Source organism: Ascaphus truei, chromosome 5, assembly GCF_040206685.1.
Source record: "Ascaphus truei isolate aAscTru1 chromosome 5, aAscTru1.hap1, whole genome shotgun sequence".
Classification (NCBI taxonomy): domain Eukaryota; kingdom Metazoa; phylum Chordata; class Amphibia; order Anura; family Ascaphidae; genus Ascaphus; species Ascaphus truei.
In genome coordinates, this window is record NC_134487.1 from 299,275,046 (window position 1) to 299,296,656 (window position 21,611).

The 21,611-nt window shown below is 44.3% G+C and overlaps 1 protein-coding gene across 4 annotated transcripts in view; it reads left to right on the forward strand.

Annotated features, from left to right (window-relative positions):
- The window catches only part of DNAI7 (dynein axonemal intermediate chain 7), a 43,430-nt gene that overhangs the window by 19,957 nt on the left and 1,862 nt on the right, over positions 1–21,611 (forward strand). For all 4 annotated transcript variants that reach the window (XM_075602863.1, XM_075602865.1, XM_075602866.1 and 1 more), the window contains 9 exons: positions 1,060–1,197; positions 4,524–4,670; positions 8,317–8,420; positions 9,746–10,031; positions 10,685–10,802; positions 13,251–13,414; positions 16,263–16,449; positions 17,330–17,544; positions 20,637–20,801. In XM_075602863.1, the coding sequence (XP_075458978.1) occupies positions 1,060–1,197; positions 4,524–4,670; positions 8,317–8,420; positions 9,746–10,031; positions 10,685–10,802; positions 13,251–13,414; positions 16,263–16,449; positions 17,330–17,544; positions 20,637–20,801 (1,524 nt within the window). The remainder of the gene's footprint in view (positions 1–1,059; positions 1,198–4,523; positions 4,671–8,316; positions 8,421–9,745; positions 10,032–10,684; positions 10,803–13,250; positions 13,415–16,262; positions 16,450–17,329; positions 17,545–20,636; positions 20,802–21,611) is intronic.

Sequence of the window (21,611 nt, forward strand, 5' to 3'; positions counted from 1 at the left end):
TATGAAAACAATTCATCTTTAGTGTAAAGCATTAGAGTTCTGATGCCTCTGTGAGGTCCTGGATCTTTCTAAAACCTAACATGACTGATAAAAACCAATGGAGACCACTGGCTAAAAGAACAGCGCCTACAATAGTATAAACTGGGGTACTTCATATCAACTGCGTCCTGCCATTCAAACCCCGCACCTTCACAAGCAGAACACGCTGCTTTAAATAAAGGGATTGTCTCCATTTAAGGTGCACTCATACACAAAACCACAAAAATACAATAGGGAGATCTGTGCTGCTTCCAAAAACACAAGTAATGGTTACATATTTTTAGTTGAAAGTGGAGAGAAAATACTGTAACATGCAACAACAACTAGGGTGTATTAGAAGTTGATGATGATGGTTTTAATCTTTGATTATTGCATATATATGCAAAATGTTGCCGATTATAATATATTGTGTATTTCAAAGTTCTAGTTGACAAATTATTCCCAGAGAGAAGTATATAATTGTTACAGATGTTAATGCCTTTAAGGTAACCAACGTGTGAGTTTTTAAATGTGAAATGATAGTGTACAGAGCTTTTAAAACCTCATTGGTCTCTTCTTCAAGTAAATTTGTCCTGTAAGAGCCCTCAGAGGTTTTGAAAGCTCTGTACTCTACAATTTCACTTATGTATGTATAATCTTATTTATATAGTGCCAACCGTGTGCACAGCACTTTACAACGTTACACATAGGAGGAGCGCCTCTCCTGTCGGACTCTGAAATGTATTACAATCTATAAGAAGCCCAGTATATTGTGGGTATGAAAAGGAATTTGAAAGTGCTACAGGCGACATGGTTACCAAATTAATGAAAACTTACCCCAAAAAACCCATACCAAACGGTGTTAATTATCAATATTATGTGGTTTGAGGATCAGTTTTTAAGTAATTTCACTGTCTACAATTGTGTAAGAACCACTAGTGTCAATGTTCTAGTTTCAGGGGAAAATCATAAGACATTCAACGAAGCTGATATTGCTCACTGTTTAGTAGCCGTTTTAACAGTGTTTCTTTGTGACACCAGTGGGATCGTTTCATGCTCTGCGATGGAAGTCCTGATCCAACCGTACCACAGGAGATAAATACATTTCTAAGCCTATGGGCAGAAGAGAAACATGAGGATTTTCAATCTGTGCTCAAGAAAAGTATCTTGGTGCTAAATGTAAGTTTTAAAGTATGTAATATTCTCGAGCACTATTCTAACCAAGTATATTAATATACAGACTCAATCTGTAGATAAAAATGCATTATACATTTAATCAAATTCACTTCTGATTTTCACTGACATTATTTTTATTCAGCCTGATAAACTTATCTGGCAATAGTCGTTTTACAAAATATTAATGTAAATACAAGAAAAATACAAATAATGAAGATTTTTTTTTCTTGTTGGGCCTAAAGTAATGGCCACCATATAAAATAAAACTTAATTTCACTCCACAAGTGACATTCAATCTGAACCCCTTCAGTGTACAACTGCTTCGCCCCAAAGGCGGACAGCCTTTGGCGCAGGCGAAGGGCAACAAAAGTGTGTTCTGCACAGCTAAAGAGTGTGAGCCGTTTCCTGCCATTTGGTGATGTTAAAGCTGCTCTATTTCAATCCCAAACTCACCAGCCCTTTTATCCCTTGCAGCCAATTTTTGTGAATTTTTTTGAATTGACTGTACAGTATAACCTCTGTTCATTTAATGTAACCATGTATTGTTGTAACTCTGTGCCCAGGACATACTTGAAAACAAGAGGTAACTCTCAATGTATTACTTCCTGGTAACACATTTTATAAATAAATCATTGATTTGTTTTTGTATAAAAATGCAAAAATGTTGTGACACATTGTAAAACTGCTTAATGATTACGCTATCTAGGAAACTTGCCATCTAGATTGGTTTATTTCATGTACAGTAAGGCCACGCTTCTCGGCGATCCGCCAATATGCTGGGGGGCCGCTGAGTCCATTCATTCGCAGAAGGGAGATGGCCGAGTCCGCGCATGCGCAGAAGGTTGACAGCCGAGTCCACGCATGCACAGAAGGGGGACGGCCGAGTCCGCACAGAAGGGGGACGGCCGAGTCCGCGCATGCGCAGAAGGGGGACGGCCGAGTCCGCGCATGCGCAGAAGGGGGATGGCCGAGTCCGCACAGAAGGGTGACGGCCGAGTCCGCGCATGCGCAGAAGGGGGACGGCCGAGTCCACACAGAAGGGTGACGACCGAGTCCGCGCATGCGCAGAAGGGTGACGGCCGAGTCCGCACAGAAGGGTGACGGCCGAGTCCGCGCATGCGCAGAAGGGTGACGGCCGAGTCCGCGCATGCGCAGAAGGGGGACGCCCGAGTCTGCGCATGCACAGAAGGGGGGAGAGACAGGAAATCGCCGGTGGACATAGCAAATGCTATGTTCCACTTTTTGGTTGATTTCCGGTTTCCGGTGGCGGCCTGGAACGGACCCCACCATATGAGTAGGGCATACTGTATATACATTACTGAAATGATTGGAAGACGTAACTCTGTTCAAAGAATAATTCACAATTTTGAAGTTCTATTGTTTCTAAAAACTATCCTCTACCATCACCGCTTGGTTGTACTCTGGCAGAGGTAGGGTTAAAAATACCTATCTTACAACAGACTTTCCATTTGTCCTACAGTCAGTGATTCTAATATTTCTTACATATGATGTTACAATCCAGCAGTTTGCTACGTGTTTTTATCAGAATTTAACATTGCTGATATTTCAACTTTTCTGCAAGGCTATGACGTGCTATCAATTCCGTTTCCCCCCCAGACCCTATCACTCCTTATGTATGTCTTCCATGGGTCCCCAAACCTATTGTCACGTCATGCATTGATTATCTGCTCACGAGGATTCTGGGTAGTTACATGTAACTATGCACCGAATGGTCTTGTCACTTTTATCTTTTCATCCACTTTATTACAATGAGGCGTTATCATATTATATCCTATTTACGAAAGTCCAGTACGATGGGGACTTAATGTTACGTTATTTAAGCCAGGGCTAAATTTGATGTTCCTCCGAAAAAGTGAAACAGGGGTTTTGATGTGTCTGGGTGGTTGTAATGGCACAGTTAGGTAAAATGAAAGGTTAGGTAAAAAAATAAAAATTAGAGAGGGTTGGGGTTCCTTACACTGCATCTGTTCTCAGACGCGCTATTAGTGAGGGTTGAGGTTCCTTACAATGCATCTGATCTCAGACGCGCTATTAGAGAGGGTTGGGGTTCCTTACAATGCATCTGATCTCAGACGCGCTATTAGAGAGGGTTGGGGTTTCTTACAATGCATCTGATCTCAGACGCGCTATTAGAGAGGGTCGGGGTTCCTTACAATGTACCTGATTTCAGACGCGCTATTAGAGAGGGTTGGGGAACTGCAGAGTTTCACAATATAATTATACAGTTCCTTAACCCAGCGGTGTGCAAATTGGGGGGCAGGAGAATGTGTAGGGGGGGCGCGAGCAGCTACAGAGGCCCCACGCTCTTCCCCACGGCATTTAAATTAAATGCAGGGGGAGGCGTGAGGACTCTGTAACTCACTTACCTGCTCTCTGCGGGTCTTCGGCGACGCGTCGCCATGGCAACGCGGGTCAAATGACGGGGCGTGACGTCACATGACCAGTGACGTAATTTGACGCCAAGTCATTGGGAGAGGGGGGTGCAAACGCTGCGGCACCCGGGCAGTGGGGCGCAGCTCACAAATTTTGCGCACCCCTGCCTTAACCAAACAAATGTTAAAAAACACTGAGCCTTTGTCTGCTGCATTTGTTAAAGCAAAAGAAAATTACCACAAGGTGGCGCCACTAACTGCTTCTTTCTTTAAAGCTGCAGAGCAAGAATATCCTACGGTTTTTTTTAAATCGGTTCTGTACTAAGAGAAAATACTTGTAGCATTTTTTTTTAAACAACTCTGAATTACATTTTTTATTTATTATAATGTAACTAGCCTTTTTGTTTCTATAGCAACCATTTACAAAGTTACACTGACTGTAGAATACTCCTCTGCAGTCATTTAGTGAACCCCCGAGCCGAATCTTTGTCGATCGATCACAGGAGAACGGATCGATCAGCAACTTAGCTAATTACTTATTGTGTGGATTGTATTGATGTGCATATTAAAGTGTGTGGGGGGGGGGGGGAATGGCAGCTTGGACTGCTGCTTTAGTTGGCGCTGAAGGAATGAATCGATCCGTTTGCTTATTTGAGGGTAAAATGTCCATATATCCTGAGGCTCCGTCAAATCCGAGTCTCCAAGAGATACTGCTTTATTTTGCTACAAGCATTTCAGAGTAATAACTGTCCGGGTGAGGGCATCCAAACGACACGTCGACGACGTCCTTGCAGTGCAGGAATGAGTGGAGTACTTTTTCTTTGTTAAATTGTATAATTTATTTTAGTTCATACATATTTAGTTCTAGCAATAAGATAATTGAATTAAAGCAGATTTCCTCTGATTTTATCTTATTCACCGCACTCTGTATTTTAGCTGATTAAGGAGCTGGAATTCCTCCTGCATGAGACTCCATCTGATTCACTTCCCGAAAAACACGTGGCTCATTATCAGCAGACAATTCTGGAGCTGCAGAATCTTCTCCATTGTAAATTTAATAATGCAACTGAGCATCTTCTAAAGGTAAGTAGCAGGGACTGAGCAGGTCACGACTGAGCCACTGATTGAGCCACATGTGCTGAAGCAGGAATATCGTTAAAACCTGACGTGGCCCTTGAGGACTAGAGTTGGCCACTCGTGCTGTAACTTTCTGCGCTGCGCCCCCCTGTCTGCTCTCCCCCGGTGTCGCGCCCCTCCCCCCCCACCTTTAATCCGGCGTCAAATTACGTAGTGGGGTCATGGGATGTCACATGACCCCGCCTTGTTGCCATGGCGACGCGTCGCCTGAAGCCAGCTGAATTCAGGTGAGTTACAGAGGCCTTGCATTGAAGAGCGCGGGGCCTCTGTAACCGCTGTGCGCCCCCAAGAAAGTCTTGCGTCTCCAGTTTGCGCACGCCTGCAGTACAGTATATGCCCGCTTCTGAGAATTGTGGGCTGATCGTAGCTTGAAAAGTAAGGTATCGGAGCATTAAAAGCCCCCAAAGAAAAACATTACTATGTTGTTTAATCAGAGTTAATTGTAATGCTTAGTAATAAAAAATATATATATTCTGAATCATAAATGACCAAATGGAGGGTACTTGGGTCGTGTACGTTCCCTGCCTGTTTTCATGACATCCCCCGTGGTATTCAGCAATCCGTTAATAGACCTGAAAACATCACATCAGTGTCAGAAAACACAAAACCGAGGCTGAAAATACACAGTGCTAATGTAATAACAGTGACAATATAATCGTAACGAGGAGATTTTTTATTTAAACATTTTGCAACTCATTATGCTGTGTATGGCAACTAAAGGCTTAGGCTGTCATAAACAGATTTATTGTTTAAAGCCGTTATTTAAATGCTCCACTTGCCAAGTGTTTGAACTACAAATTGATCTTAATCTATAGTAAAACATACAAGACACCTACAAGCTTATATTGAACCCCCAAAATAACCACAACATATATATAAGCGTATAAGTGTCACAGAGTGCTACTGAGCATGGCAATATATATACAGGCATACCCCGCATTAACGTACGCAATGGGACCAGAGCATGTATGTAAAGCGAAAATGTACTTAAAGTGAAGCACTACCTTTTTTCCACTTATCGATGCATGTACTGTACTGCAATCGTCCTATAAGTGCATAACTGATGTAAATAATGCATTTGTAACAGGCTCTATAGTCTCCCCGCTTGCGCACAGCTTCGGTACAGGTAGGGAGGTGGTATTGCTGTTCAGGACGTACTGACAGGCGCATGCGCGAGCTGCCGTTTGCCTATTGGGCGACATGTACTTACTCGTGAGTGTACTTAAAGTGAGTGTCCTTAAAGCGGGGTATGCCTGTATTGAACCCCTAAGAACACAAGGCATAAGATGAGGCTAACGTAAGTACACACGTGTAGAGGAGTTTTCCATTACAATAACTTCAGCCTGACAGCTTTCATTAGTTACTACTATAGATTAAGATTTAAAACCAGAGACAGAACATGAAACACAGACAGAGCTCAGTGCACATCCAATGACACCTATACACGGTACAGTGCCTAAATATATATATATATATATATATATATAGATATATAGATATCTTCTGAATAAAATGGTCTTTTAGTTTAACTCTTTGGCCATAGTGTTGTAAGCCCTTGAGCCCCTACACGGCAGACCACATCTCAAGGGTACCTAACACTAATATAAATTCTTAATAACCTGTACATTACCAGGAAGAATGATTTATAATAAATCTGTAAAAATGAGTTGCATAGTTCTAAGTCTGATTGAAGCTCTTATTAACCTGTACATTACCAGGAAAAGCACTCTGTATTAGAGTTGTCGCAATCAACCTGTAAGCAAGTTCCCCTGAGAGTGGGAAATGCAATTGAGTGGGCTTTTAACCATTTAAAAGTGGGAGGGGGTGAGCTTCAAACTAGGGAGTAGGAGCCACCCTCCAAATCAGCCATGACCAGCTGATTTTGACAGATTTATTATAAATCATTCTTCCTGGTAATGTACAGGTTATTAAGAATTTATATTAGTGTTAGGTACCCTTGAGATGTGGTCTGCCGTGTAGGGGCTCAGGGGCTTACAACACTTTGGCCAAAGAGTTAAACTAAAAGACCATTTTATTCAGAAGATATCTATATATATATACATATATATTTAGGCACTGTACCGTGTATAGGTGTCATTGGATGTGCACTGAGCTCTGTCTGTGTTTCATGTTCTGTCTCTGGTTTTAAATCTTAATCTATAGTAGTAACTAATGAAAGCTGTCAGGCTGAAGTTATTGTAATGGAAAACTCCTCTACACGTGTTTACTTACGTTAGCCTCATCTTATGCCTTGTGTTCTTAGGGGTTCAATACTACTCTACAACCTCTTGTTCTGGATCTACACAAGGCAAAATGAACCAGAGGCATTCCCTAAATAATATAGATATTCACTGAGTAGACTTGATCAATATTTCAGTCTAAGCTCGGACCGCACATTTTCCAGTAATTAAATGTTTTCATGAAAGTGCCATACCCATCATCATTTGTGAAAACAGCGAGCAGGCTTTAATGAATATACCACTATGTATATCATTTAACATAGGCACTCCAATACAAATGATTACACAATTAGTAGAGTATTGTAAATACCACAATGATAGACTAAGCACCATTACATTGCTAAAACTTTGCTCAAGTGGTACAGTACTTATGCTTTAGGCTAAGGCCCCGCTACCTCAGACCACGCGCCCGTACTGCAGACAGGCGGCGCGTGGAGAGGCACTTGACCGCTATATACGGTCCATAAGGAGCGGGAGCGGCGGCCGAGGGGCGTGGTTTGAGCAGAGGGCTGCAGCGGGGTCTCCCGGTCTGCAGGAGTGACCCCCCACATGCCCTCTGCTGCTCTCTGTGCTACTCCCCCCCTCCACATGCCCTCTGCTGCTCCCGTCCGATACCACCCCCCCTCCCCTCCAGCGGATGGCTGCAGCGTGGGTCGGTATCCCGGGCTGCAGGAGGGAGCTGCTGCCGGCTGTATGCTGGAAGGTAAACAGCCCCCCCCCCCACAAATGCCCTCCTCTCCGTGCTGATCCCTCCCCCCGACACACACACACACACACACACCACCCCCTACCTTGTGGAGGAAGCTCTCTGACCGCTCCCGCCCCGCCGCTGATAGGCTCATCAGCGCACCATGTGACGCGTCACCGCTCGGGATCGCAATTTTCTTGCATCCCCTGGCGGCTGACGCATCACAGCGCGTTGTGACCCGTGCAGCGAGGGGGGACTGGGACCGGATCGGAAGGATACCCCTGCTGGTGAGAAACGCGGCCGCGCACGCCGCCGGACGCAGCGGGACCAAACCCTTATGCAGGCAATTGTGTTTTTATTGAATAAACCAGGGCTTCTCAACTCCAGTCCTCAAGACCCAACCAACAGGTCAGGTTTTCAGGATAGCCCTGCTTTAGCACAGGTTTCTCAATCGGTGGCTCAGTCGGATATCTCTGCTTCAGCCCAGGTGGCTCAATCAGTGGCTATGTCTTCGACTGAGCCACTGATTGAGCCACCTGTGCTGAAGCAGGGATATCCTTAAAACCTGACCTTTTTTTAGGGGGTCTTGATGACTGCGATTGAGAACCCCTGGAATAAAAGAAGATCATGTTGTCACTTCAATGCTTTGCTTTTGTTCCTACAGAATGCCGTGGCTCTGTCTGACATTGATACTGGGAATATGCAGACGGTCATTAAAAATATAAATGTCACATTGTACATCTGGGCTAATCTGAACAAGAATCCAAGGTACTGTACACAGCGGTGGTTTCCAACCTTTTTTTGGTTAAGGAACCCTAAGTGAAATTCTGAGGAACCCCCAACCCTCTCTAATAGCAACTCTGTGATCAGATGCATTGTAAGGAACCCCAACCCTCTCTAATAGCGCGTCTGAGATCAGATGCATTGTAAGGAACCCCAACCCTCTCTAATAGCGCGTCTGAGATCAGATGCATTGTAAGGAACCCCAACCCTCTCTAATAGCGCGTCTGAGATCAGATGCATTGTAAGGAACCCCAACCCTCTCTAATAGCGCGTCTGAGATCAGATGCATTGTAAGGAATCCCAACCCTCTCTAATAGTGTGTCTGAGATCATATACATTGTAAGGAACCCCAACCCTATCTAATAGCGTGTCTGAGATCAGATACATTGTAAGGAATCCCAACCCTCTCTAATAGCATAAGATCAGATGCATTGTAAGGAATCCCAACCCTCTCTAATAGTGCGTCTGAGATCAGATGCAGTGTTAGAAACCCCAACCCTCTCTAATAGCGTGTCTGAGATCAGATACATTGTAAGGAACCCCAACCCTCTCTAATAGCACGTCTGAGATCAGATGCATTGTAAGGAACCCCAACCGTCTCTAATAGCATGTCTGAGATCAGATGCATTGTAAGGAACCCCGACCCTCTCTAATAGTGTGTCTGAGATCAGATGCATTTTTCAGTATTTTGATACCATTTTCAAATCACCAGATAATTGCAGGGAACCCATTAGGGTTGCCCGGGGAACCCAAAGGTTCGGAGTAACCCTGGTTGAAAAACACTGGTACGCACACACACACTAGCATAATGTTCTCATGTTTGTTACATATGCTACAATGTTATATTTTCATGCATTATGTAAAAGTTTTATATTTTGGGAGGGACTATGTATGATCAATAAGTTAGCACCCTTTCAATGTGCACTGTGCTGGGGATGTTACAGCGAGTCTCTTGCTGCTCCGTGGGACAATTCACAGTGCCCCAGGCAGGTCTTCCATGACAGAAACGGATATTGCTTCTGCTGCTGCTGCTGCTGCTGTTGTGTAGTGGATTGTATTAACAGAAAGTTATTTCACAAGAGAATTGTTTTACTTTGCGGTCAGCGCTGAAGTTACCCGGGTGTCTGTGTGTTTAGCATATAAGAACTGGGAAAAATGAGGCTTTGGCAAAACAATTCTCAAAAGGGGAAGAACAACAATATTAACATTTGGGCCAATTTAAGGGAGTGTCCAGTTTCTCGGCCTACACACGATGGCAGTGTAATAAATATGTGTTTATATGCTTGTTCTGCTTTTGCCTTTCACTCCAGGTTCAGAGGTTACGCCTTTCCAGAAGAAGCTTTTCGATTTGACTTACCAAAGCCGCTCGCTCTGTGTAGCATTGCTGTACGCATGTTTCACACAAATTATGACCACCTTTCCCACCAAAGCCTCACATTCCACCCACGGATCAAGGAAGTTGAGGAAAGCAAACCAGCAGACACCATGGTTTTGGAGAGCAGCACAGGAGACTGGAAGCCAACAGAGGAAGACCATAAAACAACTGCAGAGAGCGTCATTGGGACAGATGAAGAAATGAAGTCAGAGGGTAGAAAGGTACGATTGTGTCCATCTTACAGCAGGGGCGGCCAACTCCAAACCTCAAGGACCACCAACAGGCCAGGTATTAGGGATATCCCTGCTTCAGCACATGTTGCTCAGTCGAAAATTGAGCCACCTGTGCTGAAGCGGCGATATCCGACTGAGCCACTGTTTGAGCCACCTGTGCTGAAGCAGGGATATCCTGAAAACCGGACATGTTAGTGGCCCTTTAGGACTGGAGTTGGCCACGGAAACACAGGCTCTACTGGGAATCCAACGGTTTACAACATCTCCTCGTCTAAAACTTCAATTGTGATTAGGGACAAATACATGAGACATTCTACCTATTAACTTGTGCCGCTATGTGCATTTCTTACAGTTTTACTAAAGTACATATTTATTATATTGCTATATAAGCCTTGTTTTCTCATTGCTTTATCTTGATCATAACGGGCAAAGAAGAGGTGTCTTGTACTTAAAGCACTGGCCTATGAAGTGGGACATCCTTGTGTCGGCTTTCTACAACCTTGGACACCATTTGATCTCCTGTGCCCGAGAAAGCACATTCACTGGACATTATAGGTTCTTTTTGCACCATTAGTTATTGTGGATTGTCAAGAATAAAGTATGGCTGTTATTATTCCAACAATGTCACCTCTGTTTCCTAGAGTGTCATAAGTTCCTTATCGCCTAGAGGTGAAACTAAAAGTGTAAGCGAGGCACATGGCCCAACTGGAGAGGAGCCCGATAAAAGGACAGACAGTCAACTGGGTGACACATCAGAAGGTTGTAGACCCTTTTATGAATATGCGGTTCTCATAACGTTTAACACGAGACATTGTTAATGGTATGAGCCAGAAACTCGACATTGAGTTGTTCCACGTGTTGCTATAGAAATATGTACATGGAGGAAAGGAAGGAAGATGGTTAGGTGCACGCTCTGGATCTATATAACTGCCTCGGGTTCACGGAGAACATCCCCCATAGGGGAGACGTATCATGCAGAACCCATCCTCCTAAAACAAGAAGGAACCGGCTCCCCAGAGGTCTTCATACGAAAAAGTATTTATTTCCACACAGATCAGGTTCCTTCTTGGTTTTTGGAGGATGTGTCCTGCAATGGAGGAGAGGAGACGGCACACCATTTTTAACCAATCATATATAATTAAACAATGAAGGTGCATGGGGACATCGTAATGGGTGAGAAAATAGATCAGTATTAACAAAAAACGTCCCAGCACTCAAAGATGAACGATAACATTTTTTGGGGAAAGTATACAAAATGTATTTAACAGCTATAATGGTAAAAATAAACAAATCATCAAAAAAAGGCAGGTACCGCACAGGAGACAGGTCGGCAGAGACCCGCGGCGCCAGTTCTCTTACAGACTTGAAGGTATCGGGGTTGCCATTTGCTGTATTCTTGTGTACGTTGTTTTGTACTATGTCTTTTTTTTGACGATTTTTATGTTGCTTGTTTTTGCCATTGTAGCTGTTAAATACACTTGGTATACTTTTCCTAAACATTTTGTATCGTTCATCTTTTTGAGTGCTGGAACGTTTTTGTTAATATTTTGCTATAGAAATATCATACATCACTCAGTCACTTTCTGTATATAGTCAATATAATATAACTATTAAAATGTGTTTGTTTAAAATGTTTTCTGTGTTAAAATCATTAGTCTTGTTCGTGCCAGGGGAGTCTGCGATGCTTTGCTATCCAATTCTCACACTGTGATCACTTATATGTTCGTCATAAAAATCAGCATTAAGTAAATATTCTGAGTGACCTGAGAACATACCTAAAGTTTTGTGTTTGGAATTGTGTTTTATTATTAAATCAGATTATTGAGTGATACCTAATGTTTCTTCGATGCAAAAAGTTGTATGCAACTTAAAATGAAGGTTTAACTTTTCCATGTCCTGCCATAAATATGACTGCACAAGGCTGCCAATAGAATAACGGACAATATCCTAGACAGGCATGGCCAACTCCAGTCTTCAAGGGCCACCAACAGGTCAGGTTTTCAGGATATCCCAGCATCAGCACAGGTAGCTCAATCAGAGGTTCAGTCGTAGACCGAGTCTCTGATTGAGCCACCAGTGCTGAAGCAGGATTGAGCCACCTATGCTGAAACAGGGATGTCCTGAAAACCTGAAATAGATAATAGCAAGATATCGCTCAAAGTCACAAGATGTATTTAACCCTGGTACATGGGGAAAATATACATATGAGAAACACAGAGAAAGTGACAAGGTCACAACAGTCCCCTTTCGTTGGACTCAAAGGAAAACAGAGTAGGTATATACATAAGGATATAATATCCACTAAAAGAACCGATTTGTCCCAATTACAGAATAATATATTGTCCAAAGAAAGGACACTCAAAATGACACTTATAACCAAGTATGGCAGAGGTGTCTACTGCTAAAATCAAAAACAATCAACTTTTAATAGTATCAAACAGTGACGCCGAAAAACAAGTGATAAATAAGGTAACATATGTGTCAAAAACAAAATAGAATATCATAAATCCCCAATAGGGGAGCAGGTGGGAGAATAGATAATGGTGGGGTGCATGTAGTGCAAATTCAGGGAAGTATATGCAAGGTAGATAATTGCAGTGTATAATTGTGCTTCCCTAATTGTAACCACCAGTCAGCATGTAATGAAGGTAAGGTCTTAATTTAGCATGGATCCAGTATGCAAAAAACATATAATGTGGAATTTTGCCATATATCTCCAAAATGGTAGATAGTAACTTGTGAGTAATTAAATTAGTTAAACCATAAGTGACCACAGATGGAGACTATTGTATCCCGTGGAGTATCAGGAGGAGATAGCAACACAAGTAGGCAATCCAAGTGTAAGCCACAAAAGGAAAAAAGCCTCGTATACAACCGCTCCTCCCCCCTGAAGAAGTGTGACGCATCACACGAAACGCGCGTTGGGGTATTATGATGTCAGTCTGATGGCGTCCATGAGCGGGTTCAGCTGTGGAGTTCGGCGGTGAATGTGGTAGCGGTCTTACAACACTACACTACAGGAGCACAGTTGTACTGTATACGAGGCTTTTTTCCTTTTGTGGCTTGTCACTTTCTCTGTGTTTCTCACCCTGAAAACCTGACCTGTTGGTGGCCCATGAGGGCTGGAGTCAGCTCCCCCTAATCTAAGGTCACCTCAGTTCTAGCCTCTGCACATCCCTGACTTGTATTTGCTATCTTACTGCTTAGATCACTCTCCATCACCCTTATTAAATGATGACGGACATGGCGATGTCCTTGAGGATGACGTAGTGGACTTGCGCCAGTTCACAAGCTTAGGCGGAGTGTACTACTTTGACGTGCTAAAGCTGCCTCCTCAGTGTAAACAAGTGAACAGTTGGACCATGGTCCAGGTAAGTAATACCTCCCTTAGTGAGAACAGCTTTAGGCTAGGTCCCCAGTGGCCACGGCGTGGCGCATGACACACCCCACGTAGAGCTCTCTATCGGGCCCCACGTACAGCTCTATCGGGCAGGCCCCAGTAGATGTGTGTGCGAGCGCTCACATATCGCGTCCGCTGTCAGGGAAGACAGGAATTTTGTCTTTCCATGCCATGACGCGATCACGTGGTCGGCGGGCAGCCAATGGAAGGGCAGATGTGCCCCGTCATGGCCGTACCCACCCCGCGCATCCCATCGCTCTCCTGCAGACCACAGACCGCGGCTTTTATCTGTGCAAGCGCCGCCAGGCACACATGCAGCAGTAAACACTGGTCCCGCAGCCTCAGGGTGCGACTCCGGTTTTTGGTTTGGATTCTTTTATTTCTTCCAGTAAAGCAGGATTAATTGGAGCTTCACGGACCCTGATCCAGAAGCTGGGTGTAGAAGACAGTGGAGGAGATTCACTAAGCGCCGATACAGGGTATCGCCCCCCAATCTGGTGTTAACTGCCATTCATGCCAATATATCCCAGCCCGTGTGCCCTGGGCCATTTCTGGCAGCCTGCACTGGGAACAATAAATAGCCTTTCTCTGAGAAGCAGCTCTAGCAAAATAGAACCCTTCTTAAACCCCGTCACTGCCAGAAGGGCCTGAAACGCAGGGCGGGTTCAATCAGCAGTGCCCCCCCCCCCCCCTGTTTAGATTTATTTGTCAAATATCCTAAATCTCAGGCACCCTAATGCACTCAAGTGCCGCGCCTTGAAAATGCGCCATTTGGTGCGACACGCGTGGCGAGACTTTTTGTCGGTTTTGTGTGTTGTATCATGATTCAATAAAGTCATTTTTGATCCTTGGCTTGCTGTGTTTCCATTCTCTTCCGATTCTTTTCTAAAAGCCTGCAAATCTTTATACATTTCTAATATTTTAGTTGCATAGTTTGGTCAAAGTATGATGAGGTTTCACACCGCACCGAGAGAACCCCCGATCAGGCAAATCCAGACTTCATTTGTTGTTAAAATGTCTTCGGAGCTGAATTCCTCCGGATTCTCGCTTTCATTTGTACGGAGGAAGACTGTCTGACTTGTAACCATAAGTATATCACCTGGGAGTAGGTGGGTGGGCTGCTAAAACTAATAGGTGGGCACCATCCTTCCAAATATACTAATCCAGTTCCAGGTGTTATAGTAAGCTTACCCAGTACAAAAGACACTTAGAATTGTTTTTTTCATTTACAGGAGAGTGGTTTAGTTGTGGCCAAAAAACTATAAGCAGAAAACGAACGCACAATCACTTAAACGACAGCAATTCAGTATTGTTAACTCTTTCTTTTTAGTTACTATCTAATTACCCAGCTTTGCACGGGTTGCAGTATTCTGGTGTCATCTTTTCCATTGCTGACTTTAACCCACAGTTTCAAGAGGGCACCATTATCAGTTTTATTCAATCACTAATACCACCTTCCACTTAGTGAGGCTGCACCCCCAACCTCCAGTCACTGAGCTTCCCACCCCCAATTATAGTGACATCTACCTTCTTTACGGACACACTCCCTTAGCGACATTCCCCCTCAGCGACACACACCCCCTCAGTGACCTTCCCCCTCAGTGACACGCACACCCCATCAGTAACCTTCCCCTTCCGTGACACTCACACCCCATCAGTGATCTTCCCCTTCGGTGACACTCATACCCCATCAGTGACACTCACAGCCTCTTCACTAAGTGATAACCCCCTTTCACTCACACCCCTCCACGGAAAGTGACACAATCCCTCACTGAGTGACATTCACCACACTCCCCCTTGCCGCACTCGCGGTGATACCTCCCCAAGCCGCGGCCTATACACTCTGGACTTAACGAATGTCCGGAAGGTTGCCAGCTCCACCTATCACATACCTCCCTACAAAGCAAAGGCCAATCATCGGCCTTGTGCCGAGAAGCCGACTAATCAGCGGCCTTGCGGAGAGGGAGTAACCAGAGGCGGCGCAGTTAAAAAGAGGAGAACCCCTCCCAAAGTAAAAAATAACTCCCAGGTGCTCACTCCTAGGGTTCCCTTAGTATGCATGCAAAGTTTCAGGTCTCATGGTCTTGAAGTTACGGCTCGGACATACAGACACAGAGGCGCGTAGTAGTCTATTTTGATCTAGTAGTAGTAGTAGTAGTAGTAGTAGTAGTACAAGTAGTAGTAGTAGTAGTATTATTATTATAGAAGAGAGCATGCTGCATTTCATTTAAATTGGGGTTTTAGTCACATATTTTGGCAACCATGAGAAGGTGACAGTGAAAAAGAAATGACATTTCTGTTCTAATCGGTATATTGTGCGCATTATTTCAGTCATTTTATTGTATTCCTGAATATCTAATAATTACAAGAGATTATCTTGAGTCCTACCTCATAACACAGAGCTTGCAGTTGTACCGAGTTTGAAAACATACATTTTAAAGGAGAAAGGTGACTAACATTAGCCAAATGTTTATTTTTAATTTTTTTTTTATAAGATTCCTTAGAAAGGACTTTACAACGACTGCTTGTATTTGAAAAGTACATCCACACAATCAATAAACGCATTGGAAGATTTAGATATCAGGCAATCAGAACAAATAGACCTACTGTGTAAATCCATGATCTCCTGAGCAGATACTGTACTATATATTTAAATACATTATGTAATCATTTGTCTAACAAAAAATATTGCATCTGCAAAAGTAAAACTGTAATACTTTGAAGAGTGATTAATAAGTAAAATCAGTGATTCTGTATTCTAACCCTGTGGTGGAGGTACTTAACCTTCAAATCTGATAAAAAATGTGATTTCTTTCCAGCTCTTAGAAGGAGGACTGCAGACATACTGCTACCCCCAGGAGTCATTACTCAGCACAAGTTTTGGGGTGTCCCAGACAGAGAGAGACATTGACATTCTCATTTCTCCACCTGTTGCAGTCACCTTCAGAATTCCTAACAATGTCATCTTTTTTGAAGAACCTCAAGTCGCACGATGGGATCCTGAAAGTAATATATCATTTATTTAATTATAGCAACATTTATATAGCGTCCTAATCCAGGGCGCTGTACATTAGTTAGTACAGAGACAATCTATGTTTTTGGTGCCTGAGGCACAGTGAGATAAAGTGGCTTGCCCAAGGTCACAAGGAGCCGACTCCGGGAATTGAACCAGGCTCCCCCGATTCAAACGCAGTGTCATTGATTTTAAATCAGTGAGCCGCTCCTTCTCAAAATCATCCCAGCAGAACTGAAACGTACAGCTTCATGATGTTTATTTACGGTCTGAAATGTTGCCCTGTAATCGAGGTTAATAATGGTTAACAACACATAAATGACTTTACAGCTTAGTAAATAAACCCGTGTAAATGTACAAGGAAAAAAAAAGACATGGGAGGCTTATTTCTGCACACGGAATTACAGTCCGAAAACGATCAAGCACGTAATTAGATTTGTTTTTAGAAACTGCCTTTATTAATCCTAAACTATCAAAGAAGCACTGAGATGTCTCCAAAAAAACACCCTGCGGTGCAATACTGCAGAATCCTGCTCTTGTTTAGGGTATGGATATGTATATGTATGGATAGAGATCACAGCTTTGCATTTCTATTAATGACAGTATACAGAACTAAATGGCTTCTTTTCACTTTTAGCGCTGGAATGAAGTGCATGGTTAATTTTTTTTTAGATATGACACCTAGCCATGAGATTGGAGGATCAATTTGTAGATGTATCAGTGTAAAAATTGTACATGCGGAGTCTGGAATCCTTGATCTATCTAAAAATAAAGATTTAATGACATGAACAGCAAGTCATTTATCATACAGAACAGAACGAGTTTGTAGAACACAGTACAAATACAGTAATATATAACTCTTTATACTCCTAGGCAAAAACTGGAAAACAGATGCCATCACCGACAAAATATACAGCGCAGAACTGAAAGAATTATCATTCAAGATGAACGCGTTTCACACGTTTACATTGATTCAGGATTCTCATCTTAATATGCCTTACCAGTCATGGGAACTGAAACCCAAGGGCGTGAATGAAGTTATTCTAACAATCATTTCTGCGTTTACAGAACTCCAGCTAGAAATTAAGGTGACGTAGAATTCAGTTTCCTCTGTAGCAATTTCCTGGAAGAAGGGTATTGTACAACATTGTGTAACCATAACAGATGTTAGTGTAGGAAAGCTACACATGGACTAGGAATATAAAATAAATAAAATACAGTAATGGGACCAGGGACGCAGAGAGATTTCCCAGGGCTCAGGACTAGAGTTACATCAGGGCCCCCCGTGTCAGCGGTATTTGCGAGACCCCCATTTCACAACTCACGAGCCCCCTCTATTTCCCACCCTCTTCCCATGTATTTATCCCCCGCCTGTCTCGCTCCCTCTTCCCCCCTCCCGCCTCGCATGTATTTCTTTCCCCTGCGTCTCTCTTACTCCCTCTTTTCCTCACTCACTCCCTCCCCCAACTTTCATCAATTACCCCACTCTCACTCAATCCCCCCCCACAACATACATATAACCCCACCCCCAATACATATAAAATATAAAGACTTACCTTGTGGAGGGTCAGGCCGGGCCCAGTGACTTACCTTGTGTAGTGACTCGCGGCCAGGCCCCGGCTCTCCCTTAGCTGCATGCCTCTCCCTCACTCTGTCCCACACCGAGCCTACAATGTCAGCACGTGCCGGAAGTGGGGCCAAGGTTACATCCGGCGCGCTGACATCTGAGAGGGCCATCACGCGCCAGCGTTGGAAGCTTGGAGTGGGACAGAGTAAGGGAGAGCCTGCAGCTGAGGGAGAGCTTGGGCCAGGGCACGAGAGGACCGGCAGCACCGGCCAGACCCCCAGCAGTCACCGGCCCGGGACACTTATCCTAGCTGTCTCCCCTCTGTCAGCGGCCCTGAATGGGACAGCCACTTTGTATCACTCATATTTAATACATGTATTTAATTACAAATATTTCAGCATTCCCACACATTGTATTGCCCTTTTATCTGCGTCAAAATCTCTTGCCCGTTTTAAATGACACAGATCTGGCTGACTAACAATCTTTGTCAAATGTATTAATGTGTTTCTTATTGTACATCAAACTAAACCATCAGCATAAAGTGGTGCAGTGCATGAAAGCAAACATTTATTTGTATTAGTTCAAAGACCACAGAAAATGGTTCATCAAATTATGCCCCAAAGAACAATTCTAGATTAGAAATACACCCCTCAGTTGCCAAAATATGTGCGGTGTGCAATTTGAAGCACATATGTTTAGGGTTGTGGTGGTGCTTCTTACAAGGGGTAGGCTCACATTATATGTGTAACGGTGTTTGCCTGGGCCAATTTCATATTGCCCCCCCTATGTGGACTCTTACCCCTGTTACATGGCATACTAGTGTGGTGCACCTGCTGGCTTACAGGACTCCTGAGTCTCCCGCTTGATGGTATTATGGGGAATGGCATCAGGACTGGCTTATGAGGTAATGCTGAGTTATACTCACTCATGGTACAGCGCCTCCATCTCGTCCAGACCCCCAGCGTAGCAGGGAGGAGTCTCTGAAAGAGAACCTCTATGTGCACCTACTTCCCAAGTGACTCCACACACAGGACAGAAGCGATATCTTTCTTTGGCATCCTTTATTGTCACCATACATGGACAGCCGCTCATCATAGCGGCCGGTCTTCTAGCCGCTCATCTCAGGTTGCCAACCCAAAGGAAGTCCCTGACCGTACACTCCGAGGCAAGGGCACTGAGAGCAGGTCTAGCTCTTCCCCTACTCCCTGATGAAGAGGAATAGTCTTTCACACCACTCCCTTGAGGGAGGGCCACAAACACTGCCAGAGCCCTGACAGGTTGCTGGACAGACTCACCTCCATCAGATGGTGAGGCACACACTAAATTCAGGAAGTCCTGCATATTATATAGCTTCTGTAGGCACCACCCCTGTGTCACTGTAAGTGGACACAGAGCCTGATGTCACTTCCTTCACTAATACACAGCACAGGAGGTGAGGCAAACTCCATGATTACTCCTGGCAAACCTGCCCTTAACAGGGTTATTGCACAGGAGGAGAAAGGCATGTAACCCCAAAATGACACAGGGCTACATATGTAAAATCCATGTACAAGCACGCTGTACGATGTACCACGTATAAAAGGGACAATCAAGTCACTAAAAACATTTTGCGTCCAATCTTTGTTATAAAATGTTATTTGCTGCCAAGTAAATCATGTAAAATCCACATCCCACACATACCTGCTATATTGGGCAGCCAGTATAAAGATTTACAGCCGTTTGATTTTTTTTTTTTTTATATTGAAATGTATCTAATTTCTTAGCGGCAAAACAAATGCACAGAGGAAAAATATTGGGGGGGGGGGGGGGGGGGGGAGGAGGGCATCATCCAAGAGACATTGCTGAGCACTGCAAGGGGTGCGCCGATCTCTCTCCTATTGTACTTGAACGCTTGTTTTATTAAAAAAAGTGGGATAGTTATGAACAGCAATTCGCATTATTTTGTTGCCGCTTGTGTTATGCGCGTCTGTCACTTATGTGGGAGAATGTTGCGCGGCGCTGAGCCTGAAGATGTGCAGACATTACAATACTTTAAATAACATGGACTTTATTGCTTGGTCATTGTGAAAAATAGGAAGCAATATTTTCTTGTGCTTGCTTTGCGCTTTACATGCATGTCCCCATGTTTAGCAGTAACATTTACTGGTGTTTAGGCCAACACGTTATTATATTTATCACATAGGCACTATACATCCAATATCACCTGAGCTCAGTTCTTATTGTTGTATTATTACTAGAACACTACAAAACCGTATCCAACATCTGTCTGAAAAGCAGAGAAGGGCGGGTCGCCAGGCTGGTCCTTTCGTCCATGAAGTAACACAGGAGGCAGAGAGAGGAGGGGGTATGATACATTTTAAATCGGACCAGCAAGTAGTTTGATATGTTACAAGCTTTCCAACCTCTCAGGGCAGAGGTAGGACCCGATGAAAAACCCAGAGCGGTTCGACAGCTTGCGACATATCCACTACGTGCTGGTCCAATAAATGGTACCAATGACTCACGGTCACAAAAAAGCATTTCTTTCAGTCGCTGATGTAAAGTGCAGTTCTTAAAATGAACTTTTAAAAAAATTGTGAAATTGATAAGACATTTTGTTGCTTTACAAAACAGGATGATCGGTGTATGCTGTCGTCATTATCCAGCACAGACGGTGACCTTTCACACCTTATAGGAGTATGGATGACTCCTCTTGCACTCAAGATTGCAATGAAAAGTGCTGGGCTGGATGTCTTTCCTGCAGAGGATTCGGAGAAATATGTCAGCATAAACAAAAAGGTTAGTCTCTACAGGGTCGTTATACGGAGTACTATGGCGATTGAGCGCCACAAAACATCCAGATGTATGTCTATTTATATAGCGCCAATAGTGTACTCAGCGCTTCACAAAGAATACAGTACAGTTAATACAATAAGTGCAGCACGATTGTACAATAGGAAAGGAAATCCCTGCTTTGAAGAGCTTACAATCTAAGTGGTATGTTGGGAGACTTACAGAGACAGCAGGTGAGGGAATAAGGGCAGTAGATGGCAGTGTTTGGTCACAATGGGTGGTAGGAGTGACTGTGGGACAATAGCCATGAGTGCAGGCTATTGGGATGTTTGATTTGTGAAGAGAGTTTTAAGGTTACTCAGTATTAAATCAGATAGTTGAACACTTCGCTGGGGAGGAGGTGGCAGGGAGGCGTGGGTGGGGAGGGAGGAGGTGGCAGGGAGGCGTGGGTGGGGAAGGAGGAGGTGGCAGGGAGGCGTGGGTGGGGAGGGAGGTGGTGGCAGGGAGGGAGGTGGTGGCAGGGAGGGAGGAGGTGGCAGGGAGGGAGGAGGTGGCAGGGAGGGAGGAGGTGGCAGGGAGGGAGGAGGTGGCAGGGAGGCGTGGGTGGGGAGGGAGGAGGTGGCAGGGAGGCGTGGGTGGGGAAGGAGGAGGTGGGTGGGGAAGGAGGAGGTGGGTGGGGAAGGAGGAGGTGGGTGGGGAAGGAGGTGGTGGCAGGGAGGGAGGTGGTGGCAGGGAGGGAGGAGGTGGCAGGGAGGGGGTGGCAGGGAGGGAGGAGGTGGCAGGGAGGGAGGAGGTGGCAGGGAGGGAGGAGGTGGC